The sequence below is a fragment of the Nipponia nippon genome, unplaced genomic scaffold (assembly GCF_047370975.1).
Source record: "Nipponia nippon isolate SJK-2023a ecotype South Korea unplaced genomic scaffold, ASM4737097v1 scaffold_1, whole genome shotgun sequence".
NCBI classification, from domain to species: Eukaryota; Metazoa; Chordata; class Aves; order Pelecaniformes; family Threskiornithidae; genus Nipponia; species Nipponia nippon.
The window spans coordinates 46840840-46855422 of record NW_028262290.1 but is presented as its reverse complement, the minus strand read 5'-3'; the positions used below and the strand labels follow the sequence as shown (position 1 = coordinate 46855422).

At 48.4% G+C, this 14583-nt stretch overlaps 1 protein-coding gene across 3 annotated transcripts in view; it reads right to left on the bottom strand.

Annotated features, from left to right (window-relative positions):
• Positions 1-1263, bottom strand: part of NOL4 (nucleolar protein 4) — a 204584-nt gene extending 203321 nt beyond the window's left edge. For 2 of the 3 annotated variants that reach the window (XM_087735887.1, XM_087735896.1), the window contains exon 1: positions 908-1263. In XM_087735887.1, coding sequence (XP_087592013.1) covers positions 908-1174 — 267 coding nt within the window. In that variant the 5' untranslated portion in view covers positions 1175-1263. Of the gene's footprint in view, positions 1-18; positions 261-907 lie in introns of those variants that run through there. The other variant, XM_087735907.1, reaches the window with a different exon arrangement.
• Between the last annotated feature and the right edge of the window lie 13320 nt (positions 1264-14583).

Below are 14583 nucleotides of genomic sequence, written 5' to 3'. Positions count from 1 at the left end.
TCAATAGGCAAAACCTACTTGCAGCCAACAGTCCCCATCTTCTTAAATAGGAAAATCTGTCGCTCCTGCCACCACCAAGCATAATAGCTCTCCCGCTGTCAGCCCTGCGCCGAGCCCTGCAGCTCCGGCGCCTGCCGGGGGATGCCACGCTACCCTGGCGCATCAAATGGAGTTTTAAGCCTGATGGCTGCGAGACTCCTGCGACCCCAGCAAAGAGGAACGAAATACACCCTGCCTTCGGTCAGGCGGAACCCGCTCTGCCTTTGTGGAGCATCCTCTCTCCCCGCCGCCGGCGCTTCCCGGCCAGCCGGGCACGCTTCGTGCCGCTCGGCGGCTCAAGGGCTGCGGGCTAACAATACAAAAAATAATAAAAAAAGGAGAAAAAAAAAAAAAGGAAAAAACCCACCCTGATATCTCGGGGAAATCCCCCACCCCACCCCCCCCCAATTCACCGAGCGGCGCCGCGCTTGGCTTTGTGCCAGGCGGGCTACCCCCGAGCGCTGCCGACCGGCCCCGCCGGCGGCGGGGGGCCGCGGCCCGGGGCGGCGGGGCCCGGCACAATGGCCGGAGCGGCGGCGGCGGGACAATAGCCCGGGCCCGAGCCGCCGCGGCGGCCCGGGGGGGAACCGGGGGGACGAGGAGGAGGAGGAGGAGGAGGAGGAGGAGAACGAACACCGACCCGGCAAGGGTGCGTTGTGCGCACGATCGCTTTAAATAAAAAGGACCCACAAAGACCTCGGCGGTGTATAATGTGACAGGCAAACGCAACATGGTGATGATGACTTGGGGGAAGAGGGAGGAAGGAGCCAACTGTGGCTGCGGCTCCCCCTGCGCCTCTCGCTCCCGGAGCGGAGCGGAGCGGGCTGCAGCGGCCGACATAGAACAAGGAAGACAATTCTCTACTAACCGTGGTTTTGACTGGCACGTACAGCACTTGCTTCCCTCCTCCAGCACCACCACTGACCTCGTCCGAGTTGCCGAGCTGGAAGCCTTTAGATTTGACCCAGAATTTGAATTTGGCATTATCCGTGGAGCTCGACTCGGAGCCGTTCAGGAGCTGGACGATCCGGTCGTATTTTTTACGGGTCACCGTCTTGGTTTTTCCTGAGTCCCCGTAAGTCCTGAGACACCAGTCTTGAAACTGGCGGTACATGTCCCGGTCGCTGCTCTCCATAATCTCCTAGCACACACAGGCACACATGCACACGCCGGGGCGCACAGGCACACACACACACACACACACGCTCGCACACAGACAGAAGGACGGACGGACGGACGGAGGGACGGGCGGGCGGGCGGGCAGACCCACGCAGGCTCCCCGGCAGAGGCGCACGCCGCCCCGCAGCGGGCCGGGGTGCGGGGCCGGGCCGCCCCGCCGCACTTTGCACCTGTTCACCCAGCGCTCATGAAAAATGCATCCAGCTCCCAGCCCCAGCGAAGGAGGTCCCGGTGCAGGCAGATCCCGGCGGATTTTTTGTTGTGGTGGTGGTGGTGGTTCGGGGGGGTGGGGGGGCCGGGAGGGGGATGGGTGAGGGGGGGGCAGCAATCAATTCAATAGTGTGGCAATGTTCTCCTTCATTTTTTTTTTTTTTCCCACAGGAGGCAAAACGGGTCTGGTGGAGGCTCCTCTTATCCTTCCACTGTACGTGATCAGTCTCTTTAATAATTGTGCAAGGCAGGACTATCCCACTGGCTCCAGCAGCGTCTTACGCGGAGAGGGTTCGCGTGGATAAATAATTAAAATCCTATCCCTCGGCTTAGCGAAGAGAAAAGAAAATATTGACGCCGATCCTTCTTCTTTTCCATACATCAGCTGCACCCGGATTCACTCTGGATAGTGCAGGTGAAGGAAAAAAAAAAAAAAAAAAAAAAAAAAAAGGAAAGAAGAGAAAAAAGCCCACCCTCCTCCGCCCCGGCAGCCCTCGGCTGCCTTCCTTCGCGCAAGGCTCCTTTCTGTCTCTGTCCTGGCGGGCTGCGCCTCTCCCCAAAGCAGCCTCGCCGCGCAGGATGGAGGAAGCACTGAAGGGCAAACTGGGCTCTTTGCTCCCCCTTTATTCCACGGCTGGGCGGCTTTGCTTTAGATATCCCCGCTCCGGGCATCAAGGTACTGGAAAGAAAGAAAGTTCTTACCTGCTATTTTCTAAGCCTAATACATCCGATCCGCGTTTTAAGTACATATTTTTTAATTAAAAAAAAAAATAATGGTCTGTGAGCATTTCACTTCCTCATATTCAGTCCCACTGAATTTTCAGATGCCCTTTTAGGAATTTTCCTCCATTTATTTACTTAGCAATCCCAGCAGATGGAGAAGGAAAAAAAAAACCACCAACCACCAAACCAGATATATACGAGAGAGGCTCGGATATTGGACCAGAGGAGCGAGAGATCAGTCCCAGGAGGATGTTGGTAGAGGGAAGGAGGCGGCTCTCGGTTGCTCTGCCAGTGTAATGATGGTGCTGACACATGTAGGGCTCCTCGGGTGCGGGGTATCCTTTGGTCTCGGGGGTAAAGTGGCTATAAGGCATTCAAGTAAGTTTGCCTGCGGATGCTGAGCGAAACCCCCTTTTTTTAAAGGGGGAAGAAGAAGAAAAAAAAGCAATCTTGATTTTTTTCCCCCTCCCTTTGCCACAGTTTCAGTTCACGCCGGAGATTTCCGCGCTCTCCCCGGTCTCCCCAGGCAGGACACCCCCTCCGCGGGGGGAAGGCGCCGCGGCGGCCGTTCCTCTCGTCGCCTCTCCGCGGCCGCGCCCGCCCGCGCCTCCGCCATCCAGCGCCCGGCTCCGCGCCCCCGCCCGCAGCCGGCACCTCCGCGGCTGGGGCGCTCGCTCCGACCCGGGCCCCGGCCGCGGCTTAGCGCCCCGGAGGCCGCGCTCCGCCGTGCCGTACCGCGCCGTACCGCTCCGCTCCGCCGCGCCGCTCCCCGCGCTGCGCTGCGCTGCGCTCCGCGGCGGGCTGGCGGCGGCGGCGGCGGCGCACCGGGCCGGGCCCAGCGCCGCTCCGCGCCCCCCCCGCGCCCTGATTGGCCGCCGGGACAAAAGTTTCTGTGGCGACGGCGGCGCGGCGCGGTGACGGGCAGCGCTGTCCCATGTCGGGATGGCGCGCGCGGCGCCCCCGCCTCCGCGGCCGCGCTGGGGCGCGGGGGAGGGCGCGGAACCGGCCGCGGGTCGCCCCGGGGCGGGGGGAGGGGGGAGGGAGCGGGGGGCGGAGGGGGGGGGAGAGGCGAGGGCAGCGTTTCCATGGCGATGTCTCCGGGCGCAGCCCCCCCGCGCAGACGGAGCGAGCGGATCAGCTGACACATCATTAGCTTAGGACCTAATTATTGCTTATTGGAGCAAGAAGCGGGCGCAGGGCCGCGGCGGGGGGCGGGCGGCCTCCGCGCCCCCGGCGGACGCCCCCCCCCCCCCCGCGGCCCACCCCCGCCGGCCCGCGCGCGCCGCAGCCGCCGGCGGAGCGGGGGAGGCGCGGCGGCACCGCGCGCTTTGCGCCGCACGGGCCGGCGGGGCGGCGGCGGGGCCGGAGCGCTCCCCGCGGGGACACGTGGCCGCCGCCGGGACGGGCTTTCCCGGGGAAAGGGAGAGCGAAGCCCCTCCGCCGCGGCCGCCCGCCCCGCGGCCCGGCCCCCGCCCGGCGGGGCACCCCCCTGCGGCGCTCCCCGCATCTCCCCGCGCCTCCGGGACCCTCGGCGCAACGCGGCTCCGCGCCCTGCGGCCCCGCGGGCGGGCGGGGGCTCGGCCGGCCGGAGCGGCGGCGGCGGCGGCGGCGGCGGCATCGCACCCCGGGCTGCTGCGGGCACCGCGCCGCCTCCCGCCGGGCGGCCGCCGCCGGGCGCCGCGTTCGTCGTGCGGCCCGCGGGGGCGAGGGGAGGCCGAAACCCGGTTACAGCCCGTGTCTCATCGGTTGCCCTGGAGCGAAGGGGGTTGCGGGGTCCCCGAGCCCCAGCTCGGCGTCCTCTGCAGAAACCGTGCCCGCGCCTGGGTTTCCCGGCGCTCAGGGCCTGGAAGGAGCCGGTGCGAAGGCAGCTGTGGATTTTTGCTGCCCGGCCTTGGGCAGCGACGAGCACCCTGCGCTGTCACCGCCGCAGGAAAAGGCTGCCGTGAGCTGCGGTGCCAGCAAAACTGCTTACGCCGAGCCTGAATTTCTAGTGCAAAAAGGGAAGGTGCCAAGAGAGCCGGGAGAAGCCCTTCCTCCCGCGCCCCAGCCAGGCTACGCTGGTCCCGCCGGCCAGCCCCACGCCTGGGCACCTCACCCCGGCCTCCGTCTCCCCTCCTGACCCTTGCTCCTCTCTTCTCTCCCGCCTCCCGGTCCTGTGTTTACTCTCTGCTTTTCTGCTTTCTGTCTAGAAATGCTGCCGCAGACACAGGCGAAGCCGGGAGAAAACTGTTGTTTAAAAGCGGCGCGCGGAAGGAGGTTTGTGTTGTCGAAACCTTTCCTGGCATCTGTAAAATCTGGCACAATGGGCGGAGAAAAATAGGACTTCGAGATAACCCAAGGAGGCCTGAGACTTTTTGTTGGCCACAGGGCCCGTAAATTATCTTGGCAGCCCCGTTTTAGTGTTGGAGGAGCGCGGGACTCCCGTCCATCACAGGATCTGGAGGAGCGGCAGTAACAAAGGACCTGCTGTGCCGAAGGGAAACAAGGGGAACCTCTCTGAACCCTCACCCAGCAGGCATTATGAGATGTAACGTTACTTTAATGTGCCATTATATCTACATTTAGAAAAAGGGTCATAACATAGATTGGGCTGCACTGCTAAACAATTCTGTCAGATAATTGTTCTCAAGCCAGCCGCCTGCTAAGGGTCTCTCGGTAACTTCCATATCACACTGATACCGTGCTCTGCCTGAATCCCAAGTAAGCTCACAAAGCAAGGTGGGGGGAAAGGAAGATGTGACGTAGCCAGGAGTGGTGATCCAGACAGTTAGAGCACGGGTGAGTGAAAGGCTTGAAATAAGCAGGAGTGCTTTAGTATATCAGAAAATAATTCCATACCCAGGAGCTTTGGATCGTGTAAAGAGCCATGTGCCTTCTCAGCAGAGACAAATTCCTAAATTCAGTCGAGTTTGGACCATGCCTTAAAAAAAAACAGAAACATTCATTATTTTTTCAAACGGTTTAATGACAGGAGAGAGAACAAACAAAAGCGGATGAAAACCAACTGTGGTGTGGAGTGGGGATGGAGAGTAGAAACTAGCATAATATTTAACTCAGCTGGATTTGTTTCTTGTTTTACAGTTAGGATTTTTAATGTGCATTGGTGAAAGCTATGGATGTTTTATTACCGCTTCCATTAATCACTTGGCTAGAAGTCCTAGGAGCATCCTGGAACCCCACCATGCCAGGCCAGGACACAAAACTGATGCTTACCATAAAGAACTGGTGATCTAAATAAGGTCAATTGCATGGTACCTGACTTCACTTTTTTATAAATATACATTGCAGAATATATTTGCGTAACCTATGCTCATTACATATGTCCATATATATATGTCTGTAGTAATTTCAGCAGAATTTATATGGTGAGTTTAGAATGCAGATTTTTAATCTCCAATTTTTAAATCAGCTGAGACTCTGAAATTAGAATTATAAGATTATATTTAAATAAGGAAAATTGCATGAGGTTAGCTTCACCATTCTGGTTTTATGGCATCAGAATTAACAGGGTTTAATAACACAGGCCGGGATCTCCTTGGAATGAAAAGGGCTTGCACAGACCCCCCCTTTTGTCAAGACTTCTAGTGACACCCCATTGCTCTGCTGAACTTGAAGAATCTCCCTTAGCATCCTTGGGGAGAGGGGCTGTGTCGGTCCTTGGATGCCCTGGGCCGAGGCTGCTTTTCTCGCTTGCCTTTGTCCGAAAAGGAAAGTTTCTGTCCTCTCGTTTGGAGACAGCCTTCCTACGGCAAATCTGTGCCTCGCTGGATTGTTTGCTCTGCAGCCAGCCTGAAACAATACAGCACCAACAGATGTGTGAACTTTTCCATTCAGTGTAATGAAGTGTTAGTTGCAAAACAGAGTTTTGGCGATTTAAATTGCCTCATGTGCATCAGGCTGTGAAAGAGGTTTAAAATAAATCATGAATAAGTTATAAATATTGTATTGGAATTATCAGCTCTAACAAGTCCACTGGCAATAGAAAGTGAAGACTTAGGCAGAATGGGGCCTGATGTCTCTCATCAAAGTTACCAGTGTTTCTAGATGAAATTACAGCGTTGTGGTGATGTAGCACTGAATCCATAGAAAAAGCTGAGAAGACACTTTCAAGTTTTTAAAACTTGCTGAAAAAGAGAGAAGGCTTTTGGCCGAAATCTATCATCTGACTTCTGCCAAAGAGGAGTGTTTAGAAAACGTGCACTCTATTTCAGCACAGTGCTTGATATGGAGTTACTGGATGGCTAAGGGTAAGAGGGTAAGAATTTTCTGTCTCTTGGTTTTTGTTCACTCACATAGTTAGAAAAATTATTTTGACACTTCTAACTTCCCTTGACCATGAGTTACGATGGGAAGTCTGCTTTCTGTGCAGACTGAAAAATATCCTTGCTGAACTGAGAGAAGATGCGCTGAGGAATAAAGAAACCGCAACTCGAAATGATTTACTTTCAACTGCGTACCTGCTAGCACTTTTCCTTCCTTCTGGAGAGAATTTCAGTGGAAGTCTATCGTCGCGTCCTTTACAGCCCGGTGATGGCAGCAGCAGTGAGCACTGCCAGCCCTAACGCTTGTGGAGGCAGAAATGGGTGTTCACGTCCTGCGTGGGCTTGTCTGTGCTGTCTTCCTTTGGTCTCGGGTACGTGACAAAATCCCCCGAGCGGCTGGATAATCAGTCACCTCGTTACATTCGGGGAGGTAGGACACAGCTGTGACACAGCTTCCATGAGGAGAAAATAGTCACTGTTCCACCTACTAATATTACTGGCAAAGGACCGCTCTAGAAAGTTGTTCTTAGTGATAAGTCCAAGGCGTTCGCTGCTTAGAAGATCAGAAACTAGAGAGGTGGATACTTCGGTGGTATTAATGTATGAAAACTGCAAGCAAATGAATGCCTCCTGGCTTTTGATTTATCTACTGAGTGAGCTATCTTGAAGCAAAGCCTAAACTACTCATTATTGTTGAATAGAAATGTTTCCTACAAATCTCTATTGTTTCCAATTCCAATATTCTTCTCTTATTTTTTTCAGTAGGTTTTGGTCAGTTACTGCCGAGTTTGGAAAATTAAGAGGGGGTAGACCAAGGCAATGACTCAGAGGTGGATTATAAGAACATACTAGATTGCTAAATCTTTGGGGGAAAGAGGCTGTATGTTCCTGGGTTTACAAAGAAACGGGAGGATGGTGCCATAATTCTGTTAGGACCTTTTCATGTAGAGTGATGTTGATGATGCTGATGAGAATAATATTGGGATATATTTGCCTTTTAAAGATCTTGTTTGGAGACTTTTGGAATCTCTTTTGGAAAATACTCCAATTCACTTTCCCTTACTGCAGTTAGAAAAATTCAGACTCGGCTTCATTCTACAAAGCTCCTTTGCTTTAAGTAGCAGTTCTGCAAAACATAACTTCACATATTTCTTTTACTCTATGCTTTATTACTGAGAATATTTGCATGAAAACAGGGTCTTTGTTTAGAAGTTCCTGCCTCTTATTCATCACAGCTCGTTGGGTTGGAAGCAATTACGGTACCCTCTACAGAAGGCTCCAATCCCTTCAGAGCAGGAAAATATAAGCAGGAATAGACAAACTTTTAAGAATCCAAGCTCTTGTTTTCATGCAAATGTCCTCATTTTCTTAGTAATAAAGAAAGGAAAAGAGAGTAAATATGTGACATACAGTGAAAAAAAAGAATGTTTCAAATATGTTAAAGTTTGTATATAGGCATCGAATGTTTTTTAATGTTATAATGATGCCTTACATTCAACTTTGCTTGCTTTTATCCTAAAGGAGAAGGTGTGCACAAAGAATTCTTTTTTTTTTTGTAGGATTTTTTATTCTTTCTACAGGTAATGTATTTTTCTCAGCTAGAGCAACACTAATACAAACCAGCTACTGGGATATCACCCAGTGTGTTGTCTAAACCAAGCCAGGACTAATAAGGCAATGCTGAAAATGCTAGCAGCCTATCCCTGATAGCATTCTCAACTTTATTGCCGTGGAGGAAGACGTGATAATTGGAAATTTTTCAAGAAATTTCCAGATACAGCTCTACAGCCATCATGTCAGGCACTACTAGTAGACAAAGCCAACAGTGGAGCGGAGTGTGGTTAACCAACTGGCACTGTCCTCCTTACAACAGGATGAAATTGTGGAGGGAGAAAAACGGAAGAAGTGAATTACTCAGTCTGAAATATTTGACAAAATGCAACATTAATCCCTCCCTGGTATAAAATACCATGCAAATTTTACTTTTGCATCTGATGTAAAAGTAAAATCCAAATTTTACTTATGCATCAGCAGCACAGAGTCCTCCTGCCACTTCACAACATGGAAGAGATTGCTAGCTAAAGACCCAAACAGAAGAAACCTCTGCCCCCAACAGTGTCACCTCTCGTTGCAGGTATTACTTCCTTCACTACTTTATGGTTTTCAATTCCTTAACTTAATTGATCTTGCTTCACAGGTGAAATTTGCTCAAAGTACTTCCCAAATTTTTGCCACTGTAGTTTTACTATAAGCTAGCCATGCTCTTTGAATGAAAACACTGTGCACATTTTGCTGTTCTATGTGTAGGGTCCCAGAATGGTCATTAAAAGAGTGCCCTTTCAGAAACTGTCATTACTGGTAGCTTTTGACTTCATAACATTTATGCACCATTTCAATGTCCTGAAAAAAGTTACCATCAAAGCACCGAGTCGGTGCCGTTAGCATCAGCTTTAAGCAGCAGAAGAGTATAAACAGTGTCTACCCTCGTGTGACTGTCCCCCGCTCCCCAGATGCAGCTTACCTATTGCACGCTCTTCACGCTGGTCTCTCTGTTCCTGTTAAACTACTGAACACATTTTACTCAGTATAACCTCATTCTGAACAATAACAACAAAAGAAAGATCATTAATTTTAAAAAGTGAACACAAACAACCATTAAATAAAAAGAATTCTCAGAACCACTGAGGATTTGTAAATAGAAGTGGAGTGCAGACCTCCATTCATTTACGGCAAGTATCATTGGTTCAGACCCAAGAAGCAGTTTTGGTTTGGTTTGGAGGGTTCTCCTGGCTGGTTGGGTTTGTTGGTCTGCTACTTTCTGTGTGCTCTGCCTGACTGGGTTATCCCTCAGCCCTCAGGAGTGAGGAGAGGACCCCCGACCAAGGATGGTTCCTGCCACCTGTAGGGCAGCAGGACAGTGCCACAAATCAATTAGGTAGAGACTTTCGAGGCATTATATGTAGAAAATGCCTGGGATAGGGAACTGGAGATAGTTATTGTGTCCTGCACATCTCCCAGCTTAGGAATACAGGCCTGGAGAGGACCTTCTCACAGGCTCCCACCTAATGTAAGTACCTTGTAACGTTTAGTCAAGAATGGTCTACAAAACACCTCTTCCATATTTCCCCCATGCTCCAGGGCTCTCCCAGCCTCTTATGTCAATCTAGAAACCTGCAGAAGGAGACAAAAATCCCCTCTAGTTTGCAACAGCAGGGAAATAGTTGTGGCGCTCTGATTTCTAACCAGCCGTGCCCTACCACAAGCAGTGCGGCAAGGAGGCACTAAGTGTGAAAGATGACAGCACTCGGGAATTAAACGAGGTATGAGTCCCGGACTGCCCCTCTGTGCTCTGTCTCTGGAGGGCTGCAGAAATCACAGCATTTATCTATACCAAGACCTTGCGGGTTATTTGCTGTTAGAAGCAGGTTTATTGAGACCTCGGTGTGCCTGTGTGTTTCCTTAATCCCATATTCGTGTTACTCAGAACAAAGTCCACAATCAGAGTCTTACAACAGTGTAGATGGAGCCCGACATCACCATGACCACTGCCCAGGCACCCCTTTGATACAGCCCCTCACTCTGAGCTGGGATTTGGAAAAAAAGGTAGCACGAGGCAGCAAAAATGCCTGTTTTGTTTCAGGAAGGACTTCTTCTAATCAGTGGCGTTTCTCCACCTGCTGTCCCCAACCATTTAATGACCACTCTCTAGTACATAAAGCAATGCAAAAGTGGCTTTAACAAAAGTGATCCTGATGCCTTATCTTTTGGATGCTTACAAGTCTCCAAGGTACCTCTGAGGCTTGTCCATTGCTGCTAAAGCCTGAGGGATTCACCTGAACCAGCATGTTCTCTTATATAATTTTGGTTTCTCCCTTCCCAAAAGTAAAAGACCATCTGAAAAAAACAGCCCATTGGATAATGCTTCAAGGCTCTGAAACAGAAAAAAATGCTTAGTGAAGAACCTCGATAGTGACAGCAGTATGCCTGAAATGTGAAGGATTGCACGAATATTTGTATTTATGACCGCTAGCCTACAGAGAACAATGCTGCCTTAGCAAAGTCCTCACTCTGTTTAACACATACTGAACTTTGCAGTGCCAAGCTCTATATATTTTCCTACACTTCCAATTGAACTTTGCATAATGGTTCTTACGAAAGAAAGTAAAACTGAAGCTCCTTGTACTTCCCACAGCCATTTTTTGAACCAGAGGTGTACTTCGTTTTCTGAAATTGATATCCCCATTCAAACAAATACGTGATAAAAAATGTGTTCATGTGTGAAAAAGCCATATGCAGCGTTGAAATTCTGGCCAACTTGTTATGCAGATACTACATGCTAGAGAAATGATGACTCAGTAGGGGAATTTTACTCATCGTGTAACGCACTCAACTCCATAAGCAACACCTTGCCTTCACTACTCTTAGTCATGCCAGAGACCAGGGAGGTAGATATGCATGGGCATAGGCAGGGTAGCTTAGGAAGCTATTCTACTCTTTCTGCTGTGTTTTTTTTTTTTTTGTTTGTTCATTTGTTTTTTTAAAAAGATATATATTCTCTATGTAAGATCAAGTACTGCCAGGGTGCTTCCCAGTCCCTGATGGGAAGGAAAAGGCCATTTCGGCCTTTGCCTCCAAACTTGCAAGACTCCCCGCTCTGTAACCACCCACTCTGTTGTTGTGCTTAGCATGGGCAGAAAGCTACCTGTTGGTGTATTAGCGACTTTCTATTTTGTGCATTCATGTTGCTAATTAATCAGAGGAAACAGAAAAAGAACATAGGCTGGACCAAAACTTGTTCATCATACATTAGCTCATGTTGGCGGGGCCAATCGTTCACCTTGCTTTTTTCTATCATTTTTATTTACACATCTGGAGTCATGAAAGAGGTGATGCCTTAGCCCATCCCTTGCTACAGGCCTCTGAGAATGAATTAAAATACAATAAATCCATCTGTAGATGCAGTATCCCTAGAAAACAGACAGCAGCTTTGCAAACATACTGCAGGAAATAATCGTGGTGTGTTGAAGGCAAACTACATCACTTCTGTTCTCAAAACCTTCCCAAAGCACAGATACAACACAAGTTCTCTCATCAGCCCATTTTAAAGAGTGAGCTTGAAATATATTCTAAAAGATAACTAAAGGTAAAAGACCTTTCCAGATACCGCTCTGTCTGTAACTCTCTCTGGTATTGCTGGGTGTCCTGGCCATGGTAGGTACCATTCCCAAACAGAAGAGACTCCTCCAAAAAGACTACATGTGGAGTGTTGTAGAAAAATCCCAATATCTTAAATTCTGTCTGGGAAACAAAGCAATAGTCACAGATCTTGGAGTACACATGAAAAATAGTCTCTTAAGGGGGCTGCTGCGTTTTGTTCTCCATGTCTGAGGCACGGTTTAGTGTATCTAGAGAAGCAGTTGAGGTGCCCCCCTTCTTCAAAGAAATCCATTTCTCTGTTGCACACAACTCTTGCCAAATCAGCCACGTTTCAGACTGAGCATAATTATGCTTAGGATCTCCAGACTCACATCAGGGCTTGGTATATACATTTACAGTATTGGGCTCTCATCCATATGTATAAAGGCTTTCTAAAAAAAATTAAATAAATCAAGAGTAATGGTGAATAATCTACTAAATGTAAATTTTCGATCCAAGGATGTGAGTCAAAGGGTCAATGCCCCAGATCTGCTGCAGGATTTCTCAGAGTAATGCTGTGTTGCCTCAGTATCAGCAGAGGTGCAGTGGTAACTGAAGCAGTGTTCGCTTCTGGGGTCCACCATCGGGGACTGGTGGCCAACAGAGAGGGGTTCAGAGAAGGGCTACAAGAAGGGAAGGGATGTCTTTCAATGAGAGGCTTAAGTAGATCAATCTATTTAGCCTAACAAAGACAAGGTTAAGGGGAGAGTTGGTTATGATTTATAAATTTCTCATCTACGTGTAGAAATAGAATAGAGGAGTAGAAATTTGATAATATATGGCATTTCAGTCAAGTGGAAAAAATTCTGACAAGAACCAGTGAAATTTGAAATGAGACACATTTTAACATGGAAGGTAATTAATTATTAGAATAATTTACCAAGGATTGTAATGGATTCTCCATCACTAGACATTTTGAAGTTGAAAATGATTGATTTTCTCAGAGAAATGCTCTAGTTCCTACAGGAGTTAATTCAAGGAAGTCCTGTAACCTGTGTAATACGGGAAAAAGCAGATGATCACAAATTGTCTTTCCAGCTTTGTGATCTCTAAACTTGCACCAAATAGCTAATGCATAGCTGCCTATGTCCTATATTCTCCTACAGTAAATAGTAAGTATGATTCAAACATTTTTCCCTTCATTTACATTCGCTTGGGAAATTCACAGTGAAGGACTAGAACATACACTACATGCTTGATGTTCAGGTGGGACATTCTGTCTGGCATATGGATTCAAAAATTTTGAGGCTGGGGAACCCCTAATCATCATCTAACCCAAGCACCTCCAGCACAGACCATTGCATTTCACCCCACCATTCCTCCACTACTTGAGGAGATGATGTCTAATTGACAGCAGCCGTTTCCAAAAGCGCGTGGGTTATAGTTGGCCGTGGGGGTACAGGGGGAAGAGGGGTGCCCCACTCCTTGCCCATCTCAGTGGAATGTGAGCTCCTGATTTTTCCAGGCTCTTTTGCAAATTGCACCCCAGACCCAATTTAAAGAATGAGGTCCTGCCACTGCTGAAGCCAGCAGACACCTTGACTTGGATTTCAGTGAATTCACTGGATGAGCCAAAATGATGCTGCATTTGCCACACTGAAAATATCCCAAAATATCAGTTAATAGTTCTCCATGGATTTTGTTATGCAGAACTAAATGTAAAGTAAGACACCATTTGAGCTCTCTGACCAGGACCTCTCTAATCCTGATCACTTTTCACTGAAGTGTATGAAATAAGAAGGAAAAAATCTACTTTAAAATAGGCAGAGAATTTTTTGTTTCCATACTTGTCCAAGATCTTCCCAGCCACTGCATGAAACCGTACTGTCTAAATCCAGCAGAGTGTCTGTCTCTGAGCAGTGCTCAATGGAAATGTTACTTGACCTAGAAAATTACTGCTCACAAGGAAAAGGAGAACCCTTTCGATATTTTGATGGTAAGTCATGGAGACTAACTATACAGGGAACTGTAAACAAACATTACGTCAAAGTGTAGCTCTGGGCAGTCCTGTATAGTTCATCTGAAGCCATTACAACATACATAGCTGTATAAAAGAGTCAAGATCGGGGAGGGAGTGTCCTTTATTACAGCTGGCGAAATGAATATAACATTCGTTCTAATCAAAGAGGTTAGTTACTTTTTCCTGCAAACTTTGTGTCTTTGAGCCGTCATGGCCACAGCACTACCACTCTTTCTGCATGAACGGTATGGTTAATATAACTGATGTTACATACAGCACAGAGTACTCGAGAAAGAAAACAAAAGCAATGGTCATACACGGTAAAACACGCACTTTAAAGCAAAGGTGACAAAGCCAATTGTTAGAGTTTCTCACTGTTTTCTTTTTTTAACAAAATGAGATGACAAGTTTGTCTATAAAAATAATGCCCTCTCCCTCCACATTAGGTGTGGAAGTTCAAATGGGTAGAAATAGCAGTAAAAAAAATAGTTAAAAGAATCCGCAGGTCGAACTACTGATGTCAGCCACTTCCTTCACAAAAGATACCCTTTTATGAATTTTATCCATGATCAAGTTGAATCTGTTTTCTATAATCATGCGCCATCTCTTTCTGAAAAAAGATCAACTCACAATCACTTAACTTCATATCAATATATAATGAAGATAATTAAAAAAAAAAAACAAAACACTTTAATTTTAACCAAACAAAAAGTAAGAGAAGAAAAGAGTTAGACACTGGGTATCACTTTTTTTTTTCTGTTCAAGTCAGGTGGCAGCAACACTGCAACAGAAAACAAAAATACTCCCCTCTCCCCCCTTCCTTTCTGAAGACCAAAACAACCACTCATTTACTGAATGACTGTAACGTAGAGCTACACTTGGACTAGCATGTTAAACACCTGAATGAGGCTCTGCTTGCACAGGGTACGAATGATTCAGATATGAGTGATCTGACTACCATTGATGTGCATTAACAGCAGAGATTAGTCAGTCAGCTCGATGCGAGTGTTCGAG